Source organism: Ornithorhynchus anatinus, chromosome 3, assembly GCF_004115215.2.
Source record: "Ornithorhynchus anatinus isolate Pmale09 chromosome 3, mOrnAna1.pri.v4, whole genome shotgun sequence".
In the NCBI taxonomy this organism is placed as follows: Eukaryota; Metazoa; Chordata; class Mammalia; order Monotremata; family Ornithorhynchidae; genus Ornithorhynchus; species Ornithorhynchus anatinus.
The window spans coordinates 119,088,902-119,104,800 of record NC_041730.1 but is presented as its reverse complement, the minus strand read 5'-3'; the positions used below and the strand labels follow the sequence as shown (position 1 = coordinate 119,104,800).

The window sequence follows — 15,899 nt, the reverse complement described above, 5'->3', positions numbered from 1 at the left end:
TAAGGTCGCAAGTTCTAGGTGGAGTCTCCCTTTAATAATAATAATAATAATACAAAAAATTTATTTATTGCCTTACAAAAAAATTAGAGCATCTTTCCTCAATTGTCTGCGACCATTCTGAGTCACCGTTTTCTTTCCCCCACTATCCTGGGCAGGCCCAGCTCTACCCAACCAGCATTATCTTTAAAGCCCCATTACCTCCGGTGACTGGTTGGCCTGGTTCTGCTACAGGCCTCCTGCCTCTGTGGGTTCCAGGCCACCGGGCAGCCTCTCTAGAGTTTGAAGGCCAAGGTCATACCAGGCCCCAAAGGCACCAAGCTGATGTTGACTCGAGGGTCTCGGAACACCCGTTTGTTCAGGTCATTAACTCGCTGGATGGCCAGGTCACCCTTCCTTGGCGTCAGCACTTCTCCATGACAGAGAACCTGCAGGGAGGTCAAGACAGCTCGTGACTCCCGGTATAGATGCCCGGGGCCCCGGGGCAACCGGATTCTCTGACTGGGAACCCAACTGAAGTTTATTTCCAGGCAAGATTCCCTCAGTCCAACATAGCTGAAAGAAGCAGAAGGTGAGGTTGGGAAGGAGATTTCTGAGTTTTTTAGGCCTTACATAGTACGCAAATAGGATTTAAAAATCACTTCCAAATTTTCTGGAGGGTGCACAGTTGACCAAGTGAATCTTTGTGCCAGCAGCACTTTCTGTCCCAGGACTGAAGCTAATATCCGGGAGAATGGTGAGGGAGAGGGTTTGGGGCAGAGGGTAAGCTCAAGGAAAATTAAGCTTAGGCAGGGGTGCCCACTTTTCATTTTGAGTGTTGAGGGGAATGTGGGGCAAGGAGAGGAGGGAGGGGAAGAGGGGGGAGGACAACAGAACTCACTGGGGCCAACACACTGTTTCTCTTGCCCTCCCGGGGCTCTAGGATCCCAGAGGCCAGGCCATCTGCTCGCCTCCCTCCCACTGTTGCTCCCTGGAAGGGTGGAGGATTCTCTGGGGATGTGGTGGGGTGGATGCAGCTGGTATAAAGCCCATCAGCCTCTCAGTCTGGAACTGCCGCAGTCGGACCAACAATGGAGTTGGAGCCGGGGGTGAGATGGACACCGGGGCCCAAAGCCCCATAGGGTGGGAAAAGCCAGGGTGGCGGTGTCCTCCCGACTGCGGGGCTAAGAGGTAGTGTGCCAAAATCTCAGCTCAACACCCGTCTCTTTCTGACTCCAAAGGATGGTGTGGTGGGGAAGGGCTGAGCAGGCGTGTAGCTGCCCACCCTGCTTAAACCATTCTGGGAAGTTGAAGCTTCTCTTGCCTGCATGAGGTCGATGCCTCTGGTCATGGGGCGAGTTAGGAACTTGGCCCTGGCAGAAGGGAATGAGGGAAGGAGGAAGGGAAGAGGTTGAGGAAAGGCTCCAGGAGCCCTGATTCTTAGTTCATCGGGCCACCTGGCTCAAACGGACCAATAGGTAAGGAGATGCCGCAGGGGGATTTTAGCCGCCCCTCCCCAGCCCAAACTTTCCAAACTCACATTGTTGATGGCGATGATGCCTCCTGGCCGGATGAGACGAAGACACTTCTCATAATAGTCGGTGCAGTTATCCTTGTCCGCGTCAACGAAGGCCACATCGAAGGTGCTGTCCTCTCCTGCAGCCAAGAGCTCCTCTGCCCAAAATACACATGCTTAGGCATACGGCCCTTTCCACATGCAGACACCCACCCCACCCAGGGAGGCTCTGCGCCAGACTACTTGTTTTGTTTTGTTCTGTTTTGCTTTGCTGTCTCCCCCATTTAGACTGTGAGCCCCTTATTGGGCAGGGATTGTCTCTGTTTCCCAACTGTAAATTCCATGCGCTTAGTACAGTGCTCTGCACACAGTAAGTGCTCAATAAATATGAATGAATGAATGAGCTTCAAGCCATTCTCCCTTTTCCACTCACTGGCGGCGAGTATAGGCAGGACCAACAGCAATCCCCAGGAGACAATCCATGGGTTGAGCCATGTAGATACTACATGCCCAGGGTCAGGTGATAATGAAGCAGATCTCAGTACTTAAGCAACCTGGCTAGGCAGTATTTCTTGGACTGGTAAATGTTCTGATATTTCTGCAAGGCTGGGTAGGAGGCTCCTGTCCACTGGTTGTGACCCTTCCCCATAATGCTTATATTCTTCTAAAACCAGAGTCCCGCAGCCCTCCCAGAGCAAGAGTGGGGAGGGGATCTTTATTCTGGGTCTGCAGCCAGGTTCCAGGAAAGCAAGCAAAAATTGGAAGTAACATTTGCCTCTCTGGATGGCACATATTTACCTCCATCAATCAATGGTATTTACTGAGTGCTTACTGTGTACAGAGCACCGTACTAAGCACTTGGGGAAGGACAAAAAAGCGTCGGTAGATGCGATCCCTGAACACAGGTTTACAATCTACAGGGGGAGACAGACATTAAAATAGATTAGAGATAGGAGAAATAAAATATAGGAATATTTACATAAACTTGTTGGGGGCTGGGGTGAGTATCAAAGTGCTTAAGAGGTACACAGCCAAGTTCAGTTGACTCGGAGAGAACGGATAGGGGAAGTAAAAGGATTACTTAGACTGGGAATGCCTCTTAGAGGAGATGTGATTTTAGGAGGGTTTTGAAGGTGAGAGAGTGGTGGACTGTCAGATATGAAAGAGGAGGGAGTTCCAGAACTGAGGGAGGATGTGGGCAAGGGGTGGTGGAGGGATAGATGAGATCGAGGTAGATAGAATAGGGTAGTGTTAGGGGAGTGGGATGTGTGGATTGGGTTGTAGTAGGAAATCAGTGAGGTTAGGTAGGAAGAGAGAGCTGACAGTGTCTCAGAATGAATGGTGAGGAGTTTCTTTTTAATTAAGAGGTTGTTAACCATTGGAGGTTTCTGAAAGAGCAACGTGGCCTTATAGAAAGAGCAGGGGATTAGGAACCATGAAATCTCGATCGGGCTCTTGCCGCTGGCCTCCTATGTGACTTTGGGAAAGTCGCTCAATCTCAGTGTCTGTTTCCTCGTCAATAAAATGGAGATAAGATAGCTACCCCTTGGAACATGAGCCCTGTGGGAGAGGCTGGGGGAGGGGCGGGCAGTAGTAATCTCTACTGATTATCTTATACCTACCCAGTGCTTAGTACACAATCTGTAACCTTTTGACTGAGTGGAGACCTGAGTGCAGAATGGTTTAGAAAGATCATCCGAACAGCAGAGTAAATGGATTGGAGAGAGAAGGAGCTGGAGGCAGGGAGATCAGTAAGGATATGTGTTAAGTGATTAATGAATACCATTTCAAAATCAATAGTATTGAGGGCCTACTATGTGTTCCTTGTAACTATTATGTTAGAGGGGAAACTGAGGTACAGAAATGTAGCACAAACCCTATGGCTGCACAGTAGGTCGAAAAGTGAGCCCACAATTTGTACCAAACTGGCTATCTGAGGATGCCATGCCTCTTAACCTGGCACTGCCAACTTTACCCGCTGCCACTAAGAACAAAGTGCAGATTTGAGCCGAGCTGTAGCTGGCAACCTTGGCCACACCCAGCTCAGGGGACTTGGAGTTTCCTCTGCCCTGCTGATTTCACTCTTCCCACCCGTGCAGAGGTGCCAACAGCTTCCTGAGAAGGCCCCGAACAAAGGACACCCATCCAATAGGCGGAGCTCAGCTGTGGTCAGGCTGGCCAGGGGCCAATGCCCAACCTCGGTGATTCATTCAATCGCTGAATCACCAACATTCAGCCGTGCCTCCCACTTACCGAGCAACTGGAGTGCCGGTTTAATGTGCAGGTCAATCTTCTGCTCCTCGCCAGCCTAGAACCAGAAAAAAATAGAGTGGAAGGAGCTCCGGGTGGGAGGCTGAGGGTGACGTTGGAGGTTGGGGATGTTAGATGAAGAGACCCTTCCCTACCCCCAGGCACATCTGAGTCTCTTTAAGGAGGATTCGCAGGTACCCCAGTCTCATGGTCCAACCATGAAGATGAGGCTGGGAGGATTTCGGAACATTCGGAATCTAGTAATCTAAAAACAAGACCTCTTGCTGAGGTGACAGCTAATCTAAAAACAAGAGCTCTTGCCGAAAGCTCAGGCACTAAAAAAGGCTGCCGGTCCAAGAGAGAGACCGCAAAGGACCGTGCGTAATGGAAGCTTAAGGAGGATCTTCAGAATCCACTCTTGGGGCCAGTGGGTGAACACGCAAGGGAACATGGGGAAGAGAGGAAACTCTTACTGAATCCTGGGTGACATCTCCTGCTCACGGTGGGACAGAGGAGGTCCTAGCCAGAAGGGTGGCAGGGAGAGGCTGAGCCAGCCCTCTCTGGCTCCAAGACTGGGGTATTAATCCTTGTTCTGCCACTTGCCTGCTGGGTGACCTTGGGGAAGTCATTTCATTCATTCATTCAATAGTATTTATTGAGTGCTTACTATATGCAGAGCTTGGAATGTACAATTCAGTAACAGATAGAGATAATCCCTGCCCAATGACGGGCTCACAGTCTAAACGACGGGCTCACAGTCTAAATGTTAACTTCTCTGTGCCTCAGTTTCCTCACCTGTAAAATGGGGACCAAATACCTGCTCTTCTTCCTTCTCAGACTGTGAGCCCGGTGCGGGACAGGGACTGTGTCTGACCTGATTACCTTGTATCTACCCCCAGTGCTTGGCACACAGTAACTGTGTGCAACCCAATTTGGTTTTATCCACCATAGCGCTTAGTACAGTGCCTGGCACATAGTTAGCGCTTAACAAATATCACAATCATCATTATTATTATTATTATGAAGTCCAAATATCACTCTTCTTATATATTGGGGTCAGGAATTGCTGCTGGGATGCCCACAGTAGGCGCTCAATAAATACGACTGAGTGAACTTACCTCCTTCCAGAGGGGTCGCCCAACCTCGGCAAACGAGGCACAGACTGCACAGGTCACCACTCGACCATCATCAGGCAGGGCCAGTGCCAGGCTCAGTGTGTTGTACCCTGTGAATGTGCCTGGGGAAAGACACACAGATGACTGTCATAATGGGACCTATTCAACACTTACCCTGTGCTGAGCCTTGTGCTAGGCACTGGGATAGATACAAGATAATCGCAACAGGCACCGTCCCTGTCCAACCCAGGGACTGTCAATCAATCGTATTTAATGAGCACTTCCAATGTGCAGAGCACTGTACTAAGTGCTTGGAAGAGTACAATACAACAGAATTAACAGACACTTTCTCTGCTCACAGTGAGTGAATCATCCCCATTTTACAGATCGGGATCCAGAGGCACAGAAAGGTTAAGTCACTTATCCAAGGTCCCGCAGCAGGTCAATGGCAGAGTGGGGCTTTGAACCCAGGGCTCTTGACCGTGACCACCAGCTCCCTGCTCTTTCCACTACATCACACTGCCTCCCCATGACTCCACCTATGGCCCGGTGGAGATGGAGGTGGTACCCTAGTGCCTGGGTTAACCCAACTGTACAGGTGGGTTGGAAGAAATCAGGCGGCAGGCCGAATACACTCTCTGCCTCCTCTCACTTCTTTCAGTGTTGTTCCCCTAAACTGTGAGCTCCTTGTGGGGAGAGAATATGTCTACCAATTCCATTGTACTGTACTCTTCTAAGCACTTAGGACGGTGCTATTCCACAGTAAGCTCTCAAAAAATGCCACACTGACTTCTGCGGGACTCCCTGGCCTGGCCGGGTAATCTAAATTTACCTGCTTCGGGAAACATTGGTGTTCTGTGGGCCCAGTGATCTGGGGAGCAGGATGAGGGTATGTGAAGGTACTGGGAAATGGCAGGGACAAAACGCATTTTTCTGCCTGGTGCTTTTGGAAAGCTCTTCGCAAATCTGGCTGGAAAGTTTTGGAGACTCCGAGGTCAGAGAAAAACCAGGGCCCTCCAGCCAGGGGGAAGGAGCGTGGCTCAGTGGAAAGAGCACGGACTTGGGAGTCAGAGGTCATGGGTTCTAATCCCGGCTCTGCCGCTTGTCAGCTGTGTGACCTTGGGTAACTCACTTAACGTCTCAGGGCCTCAGTTCTCTCATCTGTAAAATGGGTATTAAATCTGTGAACCCCATGGGGGACAACCTGTTTACCTTGTATGTACCCAGCACTTAGAACAGTGCTTGGCACCTAGTAAGCGCTTAACAAATACCAAAAAAAAAAAAGCCTCCGTCCCATTCTCCTGCCATCCATCCCACCACATCCCCTCACCAATCTCAAGGACTTTCTTGGCTTTGATGAGTCGGACCAGGTTGGCCAGTAATTGTGCTTGCTCTGCCGTCACCATCATTTCTCCCTTCGGTTGCTCCAGGGTGAGCTGGAGGACAGACAGACAGCAGTTTTTCCTCCCCTTCTCTGAAATCTTACCCTGCAGCCAGATTCCCTACCCCAAAGAAGAGAGGGCAGGGGACCATCGCTAACCAGCTTCAGGTCTGCGAGGATTGATTTCAGCGGCTTTCCCTCTCCCGAAGGAAAGGAAATGCAATGAGAGATTTAGATCAGATATAAGGATGAACTTCCCAAAAGATGGGGTGAGGCACTGGGATGACAACTGAAGAAGCAGTGGAGTTTCCACTTCTGGGAATGTGTTTTTTTTTTTTAAAGAAGTGTCATCCCACACCCACTTCCCTGGGTTTGGAAAGGGGCAGAAGCGGCGAGTGATGAGGTGACGTCTAGAGGGCCCTGTCAGTTAGGAGCCAGAGGCTCTCCGGATGCAAAGAGGTAGGGGGCCGACGCTCCATGTCTAGGACGGAAAAGGACTTAAGGCGGAGAACCCCACCCCTCTTCTCTTCCCTGACAACCACTCCACCTCCACGTTAGCCCTCCCCATCTTCCCCATTACTGACCAGTCTCAGCTTCTTCAACACTGGGTGTTCTCTCAGCGAGTGACTCAGGACGTAGGACCACAGGGGACTTTTTCGAGGTGGCAGCAGGTTCTTCTGAGGTCCAAAGAGCCATTGAGGGGCCCTTCGTCCTGAGAAGAGGACACAGTCTAGAAAAATGCACAGGATCAAGTACCTCCACGCCTCGACATAACCGCCATCCATCTGCAGTATCTCCTGCACACCCATAGTGTGCAAAGTACTGTAATAGGCTCTCAGATACACCCAGAAATAGTAAGCCAGGGACCCTGTCCTCCAGGAGCTTTCAGTCCAGTGGGGGAGTGGAAGAATTCCTAATGCCAAATTATGTCCTCCCAATGCTGTTCCCAACATTGTGGACAACACCAATCAATCAATTGTACTACAGAGCACTTACTATATGCAGAGCACTGTATTAAGTGCTTGGGAGCGTACAATACAACAATAAACAGAGATTCCCTGCCTCTAACCTTGGCATAATCCTTGACTCATCTATGATTCAACCCATATATTCAATCTGTCACCAAATCCTCTGGGTTCAATTTTCAATCATTCATTCAATAGTATTTGAGTGCTTACTGAGTGCAGAACACTGTACTAAGTGCTTGGAAAGTATAATTCAGCAACAGAGACAATCCCTGCCCGCAACGGGCTCACAGTCTAGAAGGGGGGAGACAGACATCAAAACATCAATAGCATCGACAGAAATACATACAATTATAGATATATACATATCATAATAAATAGAAATATAAATTTGAACATAGATACACACAAGTGCTGTGAGGCGGGGGGAGCGGGGGAGAAGAACAGAGGGAGTGAGTGGGAGATGCAGGGAGGGGAGGTGGAGCAGAGGAAAAGAGGGGCTTAGTCCAGGAAGGCCTCCTGGAGGAGGTGAGCTTTCAGTACGGCTTTGAAGGGGAGAAGTGTGCTAGTTTGGCAGATTTGAGGAGGGAGGGCATTCCGGGCCAGAGGAAGGGTGTGGGCCAGGGGTTGACAATGAGGTACAGCGAGGTGAGCACCAGAGGAGCAGAGTGTGCGGGCTGGGCTGTAGAATGAGAGAAGGGAGGTGAGGAAGGAGGAGGCAAGAGCTTTGAAGCCAAGAGTGAGGAGTTTTTTCACACCACTGCTAAAATCCACCCATAACTCTCCATCCAAAATGCTATTTGTTGCTCCAAGTATTTATCCTACCTCACCTGATTACTGCATCAGCCTCCTTACTGATCTCCCTGTCTACTGTCTCTCCCCACTGCAGTCCATACTGCTGCCCAGATCATTCTGCTACGGAAACAATTCAGTCCATGTTTCCCCTCTCAGGAATCTCCAGCGGTCGTCCATCCATCTTCACATCAAACAGAAACTTCTTTCCATAGACTTTAAGGTCCTCAACCAACTTGTCCCCTCCTACTTTCCCTTTTTGATTTCCTGCCACAGCCCAGCTTGCCCAGTTTGCTCCTCTAATGCCAGTCTACTTACTGTACCTCGATCTCGTCTATCTCACCACCAACCCCATCAGATCTGGAGCTCCCTCCATCTTCATATCCAGCAGAGGATCAACCTCCTCACCTTCAAAGCTTTATTAAAATGTCATCGCCTCCAAGAGGCCTTTCCCAACTAAGCTCTCATTTCCTCTTCTCCAACTCTCTTCTGCATTATCTTGGTTCTTGGATTTGTACCCTTTATTCACCCCACGCTCAGCTCCACAGCACTTCTGCCAATTGTCTGCTCTGTGGTCTTGAGGAAGTCACTTCACTTCCCTGTAACTTGGTTACCTCATCCATAAAATGGGGATTAAGACTGTGTTCCCTATGTGGAACAGGGACTTGAGTCCATCCTAATTTGCTTGTATCCACCCCCCAGCGCTTAGTACAGTGTCTGGCACATAGTAAGCGCTTAACAAATACCGTCATAATTATTATTATGAACATATCTGTACTTTATGTCTATTAATGTCTGTCTCCCCCTCTAGACCGTAAGCTCCTTGTGGGCAGGAGATGTATCTACCAACTCTTATATTGGATGGAAAAGCAGCGCGGCTTAGTGGATAGAGCACAGACCTGGGAGTCAGAAGGACCTGGCTGCTAATCCTAGTTCCGCCACTTGTCTGCTGTGTGACCTTGGGCAAATCACTTAATGTCTCTGGGCCTCAGTTACCTCACCTGTAAAATGGGGATCCATTCTTTCATTCAATTAATTAATTCAGTCGTATTTATTGAGCGCTTACTGTGCAGAATACTGTAATAAGTGCTTGGGAAAGTACAGTACAACAATAAACAGTGACGTTCCCCGACCACAACTAACTCAAAGTCGAGAGTTGGAGAGACAGTCATGAATACAAATATATAAAATGACAGCTATATATATATATACACACAAGTGCTTTGGGGCTGGGAGGCGGGGAAGAGCAAAGGGAGCAAGTCAGGGCTACGCAGAAGACAATAGGAGATGAGGAAAAGTGAGGTTTAGTCTGGGAAGGCCTCTTGGAGGAGATGTGCCTTCAATATGGCTTTGAAGTGGGGGAGAGCGGCTGTCTGTAGGATTAGAGAAGGGAGGGCGACAGCGAGATAAGTGAGATCGAGGCACAGTGAGAAAGTTAGCACTGGAGAAGTGAAGTGTGCGGGCTGGGGTGTAGGAGGAAAGAAGTGAGGTGAGGTAGGAGGAGATAAGGGAGATTTCCTTCGCCGGGTCCCCCCCCCCCCGCGCCCGACGCCGGAGCCCGTCACTGGGCAGGGATGGTCTACTCTCTGTGACCCAACTGTCCATTCCAAGCACTCAGTACAGTGCTCTGTAGCGTGGCTCAGTGGAGAGTTTTTGTTTGATACAGCGATGGATAGGCAACCCTGGAGTTTTTTGAGGAGCGGGGTGGCGTGTTTCAGAACGCTTTTATAGAAAATTGATCCAGGCAGCAGAGTGAAGTATGAACGGGAGTGGGGAAAGACAGGAGGCTGGGAGGTCAGCAAGGAGGCTGATGTGGTAATCCGGATGGGACAGGACAGGACTGTACTAACGTGGTAGCAATAGGGATGGAGAGGAAAGGGCAGATTTTTGCAATGTTGTGAAGGTGGGACTGACACGATTTGGTGACAGATTGAACATGTGGGTTGAGCGAGCGAGAGAGAGGAGTCAAGGATAACCCCAAGGTTACAGGCTTGTGAGACAGGAAGGGTGGTGCAGTCTACAATGATGGGAAAGTGGGAGGAGGACAGGGTTTGGGTGGGAAGAGAAGAAGCTCTGTTTTAATAATAATGTTGGCATTCGTTAAGCGCTTACTATGTGCCAAGCACTGTTCTAAGAGCTGGGGTAGATACAAGGCAAGCAGGTCGTCCCACGTGGGGCTAGCAGTCTTCATCCCCATTTTACAGATGAGGCAACTGAGGCCCAGAGAAGTGAAGTGACTGTCCCAGAGTCACCCAGCTGACAAGCGGCAGAGCCGGGATTAGAACCCATGACCTCTGACTTCCCAATGCGGGCTCTTTCCACTGAGCCAAAAGTTAAGTTTGAGGAGACAGGAGGACCACCTCCTCCAAAAGGTGTTCCCAGACTGAGCTCCTCTTCCCCCTCTACTCCCTCTGCCATCCCCCCTTTACCTCTCCGCAGCTAAAGCCTCATTTTCCCCTTTTCCCTCTGCTCCTCCACCTCTCCCTTCCCATCCCCACAGCACTGTACTCGTCCGCTCAACTGTATATATTTTTGTTACCCTATTTATTTTGTTAATGAATTGTACATCGCCTCGATTCTATTTAGTTGCCATTGTTTTTACGAGATGTTCTTCCTCTCGACGCTGTTTAGTGCCATTGTTCTCGTCTGTCTGTCTCCCCCGATTAGACTGTAAGCCCGTCAAACGGCAGGGACTGTCTCTATCTGTTGCCGACTTGTTCATCCCAAGCGCTTAGTACAGTGCTCTGCACATAGTAAGTGCTCAATAAATACTACTGAATGAATGAATGACATCCAAGTAGAGCTGTCTTGAAGTCAGGAGAAGATGTGAGGCAGGAGAGAGGGAAAGAGATCAGGGCTGGATTTGGGTATCGTCCATGTAGAGATGGCAGTTGAAGCCATGGGAGCGAATGAGTTCTCCAAGCATTGAGACTGGGATCCCCACGTGGGACAGGGACTTGTACCAACCCCCGTTTTTAGAAGGGTGCTTGGCACATAGTAAGTGCTTAACAAATACCATTATCACCATCATTATTCTCTCATATCCTTTAGTATTCTGCACACAGTAAAATAAATGCGACTGAAATTAAAAATAGGTAACAGAATGGGCGAATAGCTAACAAGTGATCAGCCAGGAGATAGCGTAAACTTTAGTTTGATCACAGGGCCCTTCTAATCGCAGCCTGGCGACGAGGAGGAAGTAAGAGAGGAGGAAGTAGGAGAGGAGGGGGCTTCTACCTCACTTCCCTTCTCTCCTTCTACATCCCAGCCCACACACTCCGCTCCTCCGGTGCTAAGCTTCTCGCTGGGCCTCCGTCTCACCCGTCTCGCCGCCATCCTCTCGCTCACATCCTGCCTCTGGCCTGGAACGTCCTCCCTCCTCAAATCTGCCAGACAATCGCTCTCCCCCCGTTCAAAGCCTTACCGAAGGCGCACCTCCTCCAAGAGGCCTTCCAGTCTAAGCCCCACTTTTCCTCAGCTCCCCCTCCCTTCCGCGTCACCCCGACTCACTTCCTTTGCTCTTCCCCTCTCTCCCCGCCCCACAGCACTTATGTATGTTTGTATCTATAATTCTATTTACTTATAATAATAATGTTGGTATTTGTTAAGCGCTTACTATGTGCAGAGCACTGTTCTAAGCGCTGGGGTAATAATAATAATAATAATGTTGGTATTCGTTAAGCGCTTACTATGTGCCGAGCACTGTTCTAAGCGCTGGGGTAGACATAGGGGAATCAGGTTGTCCCACGTGGGGCTCACAATCTTAATCCCCATTTTACAGATGAGGGAACTGAGGCACAGAGAAGTTAAGTGACTTGCCCACAGTCACACAGCCGACAAGTGGCAGAGCTGGGATTTGAACTCATGAGCCCTGACTCCAAAGCCTGTGCTCTTTCCACTGAGCCACGCTGCTTCTCCGATAGTAGATACAGGTAGATACAGGTAGATACAGGGTAATCAGGTTGTCCCACGTGAGGCTCACAGTTTATCCCCATTTTACAGATGAGGTAACTGAGGCACAGAGAAGTTAAGTGACTTGCCCACCGTCACACATCTGACAAGTGGCAGAGCTGGGAGTCGAACCCAAGACCTCGGACTCCGAAGCCCAGGCTCTTTCCACTGAGCCACGCTGCTTCCCCATAATCGATATTTATATCGATGTCTGTTTACCTGTATTAATAATGATGGTATTTGTTGAGCACTTACTATGTGCCGAGCACTGTTTTAAGCGCTGTTTCCCCCCGCCAAGACTGTGAGCTCGTTGTGGGCAGGGATTGTATCTCTATCGCCGCATTGTACTTTTCAAGCGCTTAGTACAGCGCTCTGCATACAGGAAGCGCTCAATCAATACGACTGAATGAAGCGCTTAGTACAGTGCTCTGAACACAGGTAGCACTCAATTAATACAACTGAATGAAGCTCTTAGTACAGTGCTCCGTACACAGGAAGCGCTCAATCGATACGACTGAATGAAGCCCTTAGTACAGTACAGAGAAGCAGCGTGGCTCAATGGAAAGAGCCCTGGCTGGGGAGTCAAAGGTCATGGGTTCAAATCCCGGCTCCGTCCCTGGTCAGCTGTGTGACTTCGGGCCAGTCACTTCACTGTGCCTCAGTTACCCCATCTGTAAAATGGGCAAGAAGACTGTGAGCCCCACGTGGGACAACCTGATCACCTTGTATCCTCTCCAGTGCTTAGAACAGTGTTTGGCACAGAGTGAGCACTAACATAGTAAGCATTATTATTATTAGAAGCAGCGTGGCTCAGTGGAAAGAGCCCGGGCTGGGGAGTCAGAGGTCATGGGTTCGAATCCCAGCTCTGCCACGTGTCAGATGTGTGACTTTGGGCAAGTCACTTAACCTCTCTGTACCTCAGTTACCTTATCTGTAAAATGGGGATGAAGACTGTGAGCCCCAAGTGGGCCAACTTGATGACCCTGTATCTACCCCAGTGCCCAGAATGGTACTCGGCCCATTGGAAGTGCTTAACAAAAACCAACATGATTATTATTATCCCCATTTTCCGGATGAGTTCACTGAGGCCCAGAGAAGTTGAGGGGTTTCCTTCTCCAGGTCCCCCTCCCCCCGCGCCCGACTCCAGAGTCCGTCACCGGGCAGGGACGGTCTACTCTCTGTGTCCGAACTGTCCATTCCAAGCGCTCGGTACAGTGCTCTGTAGCGTGGCTCGGTGGAAAGAGCCCGGGCTTGGGAGTTCGAGGTCATGGGTTCAAATTCCGACTCAGCCGCTCGCCAGCCACTTCTCTGTACCTCATCTGTAAAATGGGGATGAACACTGTGAGCCCCATGTGGGACAACCTGATCACCTTATATCCTCTCCAGTGCTTAGAACGGTGCTTCGCACATAGTAAGCGCTTAACGAATGCCATCATCATCAATAAATATGGGACAGGGCAGGACACGGCAGGGCAGGACAGAGCAGGGTAGGACCGGGCAGGGCAGGACATGACAGGGACAGGGCAGGGACAGGGACAGGGCAGGGACAGGGACAGGGACAGGGACAGGGCAGGAACAGGGATAGGGCAGGAACAGGGATAGGGCAGGAACAGGGCAGGAGAGGGCAGGGCTGGGCAGGAGAGGGCAGGGCTGGGCAGGAGAGGGCAGGGCTGGGCAGGACAAGGCAGGGCTGGGCAGGACAAGGCAGGGCTGGGCTGGGCAGGACAGGGCAGGGCAGGGCAGGGCAGGGCAGGGCAGGGCAGGGCTGGGCAGGATAGGGCAGGGCTGGGCAGAGCAGGACATGGCAGGGACAGGCAGGGACAGGGCAGGACAGGGACAGGGCAGGGCAGGGCAGGAGAGGGCTGGGCAGGGCAGGACAGGGCTGCGCAGGGCAGGAGAGGGCTGGGCAGGGCAGGAGAGGGCAGAGCAGGACACGGCAGGGACAGGGCAGGGACAGGGCAGGACGAGGCAGGGCACGGCAGGGAGAGGGACAGGGCAGGGGCAGGAGAGGGCAGGGCAGGACAGGGCAGGACACGGCAGGGACAGGGCAGGACACGAGAGAGAAGGGCAGGGGCAGGACGGCCCGGGCGGGGGTAGGCCGGGGTCCGGGGTTCGTGCGGGGCGTTGGGTTTCCACGCTTACCCACGGCGACCCCCACGGCGAAGGCGGCGCCCAGCACGGCCGTGCCCACGGCAGCCTCCTTGGACACAAAGAAACGCGGCATCGGCCGGGCCGGGCAGGGGCGGAGCGCACAGCACAGCACAGCACAGCGGAGCACAGGCCGCTACGGGAAGGGCCGGGGGAGGGGAAAGGGAGGGGAGGGAAGGGAAGGGGAGGGCCGGGCCGGGGATAGGACGAGGGGCGGGGAAATGGGCGGGCCGGGGGGGGAATAAGAATCACGTTGCTATTTCTTAAGCGTTTAATGATGCTGCTATTTGTTAAGCGCTTACTATGTGCAGAGCGCTGTTCTAAGCGCCGAGGTAGATACAGGGTCATCAAGTTGTCCCACGTGAGGCTCACAGTTAATCCCCATTTGACAGATGAGCTAATTTAGGCCCAGAGAAGTGAAGTGACTTGCCCACAGTCACCCAGCTGACGAGTGGCAGAGCTTCCTCTGCGCACAGCACTGTCCTAAGCGCTGGGGGAGATACAGGCCCATCCGATGGTCCCACGTGAGGCTCACCGTCTTCACCCCCATTTTCCGGATGAGGGAACCGAGGCCCAGAGAAGGCACTTGGCAGCTGTGTGGCTGTGGGCAAGTCACTTCACTTCTCCGGGCCGCAGTTCCCTCATCTGGAAAATGGGGATGAAAACGGTGAGCCCCACGTGGGACAACCTGATCACCTTGTATCCCCCAGCGCTTAGAACAGTCCTCTGCAAATAGTAAGCGCTTAACAAATATCAACATTTATTTGTCTTTTAAGTGACTTGCCCACAGTCACGCAGCTGACAAATGGCAGAGCCGGGATTCGAACCCATGACCTCTGACTCCCCAACCCGGACTCTTTCCCCTGAGCCACGCTGCTTCCCAAGCGCTTATTCGGTGCAGAGCACCGTTCTAAGCGCTGGGGGAGATACAGGGTCATCAGGTTGTCCCACGTGAGGCTCACCGTCTTCATTCCCATTTTCCAGATGAGGTCACTGAGGTACAGAGAAGTGAAGTGACTTGCCCACAGTCACAGAGCTGACAATCGGCGGAGCCGGGATTCGAACCCATGACCTCTGACCCCCAAGCCCGGGTTCTTTCCACTGAACCACGCTGCTTCTCTGTAAAGACGAAGGCTTGCTGGGCCCCCTGTGTGACCGTGGACGAGTCACCTAAATAGTCTCCTCTGCAAGATGGGGATAATAATAATAGTAATACCGAAGAGACGAGGCTCCTTGGAAAGAGGCCGGGCTTGGGAGTCAGAGGATGTGGGTTCTAATCCCGACTCTGCCACCCGTCTGCTGTGTGACCTTGAGCAAGTCACTTCACTTCTCTGGGCCACAGTTTCCTCATCTGGGAAATGGGGATGAAGACTGTGACCCCCGTGTGGGACAACCTGATCGCCTTGTATCCCCCCCAGGGCTTAGAACAGTGCTTTGCACATAGTAAGCGCTTAACAAATGTCATTATTATTATTACCCCAGCGTTTAGAACAGTGCTTGGCACATAGTAAACGCTTAATGAAATACCTTAATAATGATAATACCTGCCCCTCAAAGTTGTTGTAAAAACTAAAATGAGGTAATTAAGGAGCTAGGTCTTTGGGAATACAAGCTCTATACAAAACCAAGGGATTACTTGTCTTCTATGTGACCTTGGGCAAGTCACCTCACGTCTCTGTGCCTGAGTTACCTCATCTGTAAAAAATGGGGATTAAGAGGTGGGACAGGGACTGTGTCGAACCCGATTTGCTTTTCTCCACCCCAGCCCTTAGTACAGTGCCTGGCCTATAATAAGCAGTTAATAA

The 15,899-nt window shown here is 51.2% G+C and overlaps 1 protein-coding gene across 1 annotated transcript; it reads right to left on the bottom strand.

The window, feature by feature from the left end:
- Window positions 1-14,225, bottom strand: COMTD1 (catechol-O-methyltransferase domain containing 1). Its single transcript, XM_029059040.2, has 7 exons — window positions 14,089-14,225; window positions 6,823-6,950; window positions 6,188-6,293; window positions 4,861-4,979; window positions 3,746-3,800; window positions 1,517-1,650; window positions 1-425 (listed from the first exon to the last, which is right to left on the bottom strand). The coding sequence occupies exons 1-7, from the start codon at window positions 14,168-14,170 to the stop codon at window positions 273-275; spliced, it is 777 nt and encodes a 258-aa protein (XP_028914873.1). The 5' UTR covers window positions 14,171-14,225; the 3' UTR covers window positions 1-272.
- Between the last annotated feature and the right edge of the window lie 1,674 nt (window positions 14,226-15,899).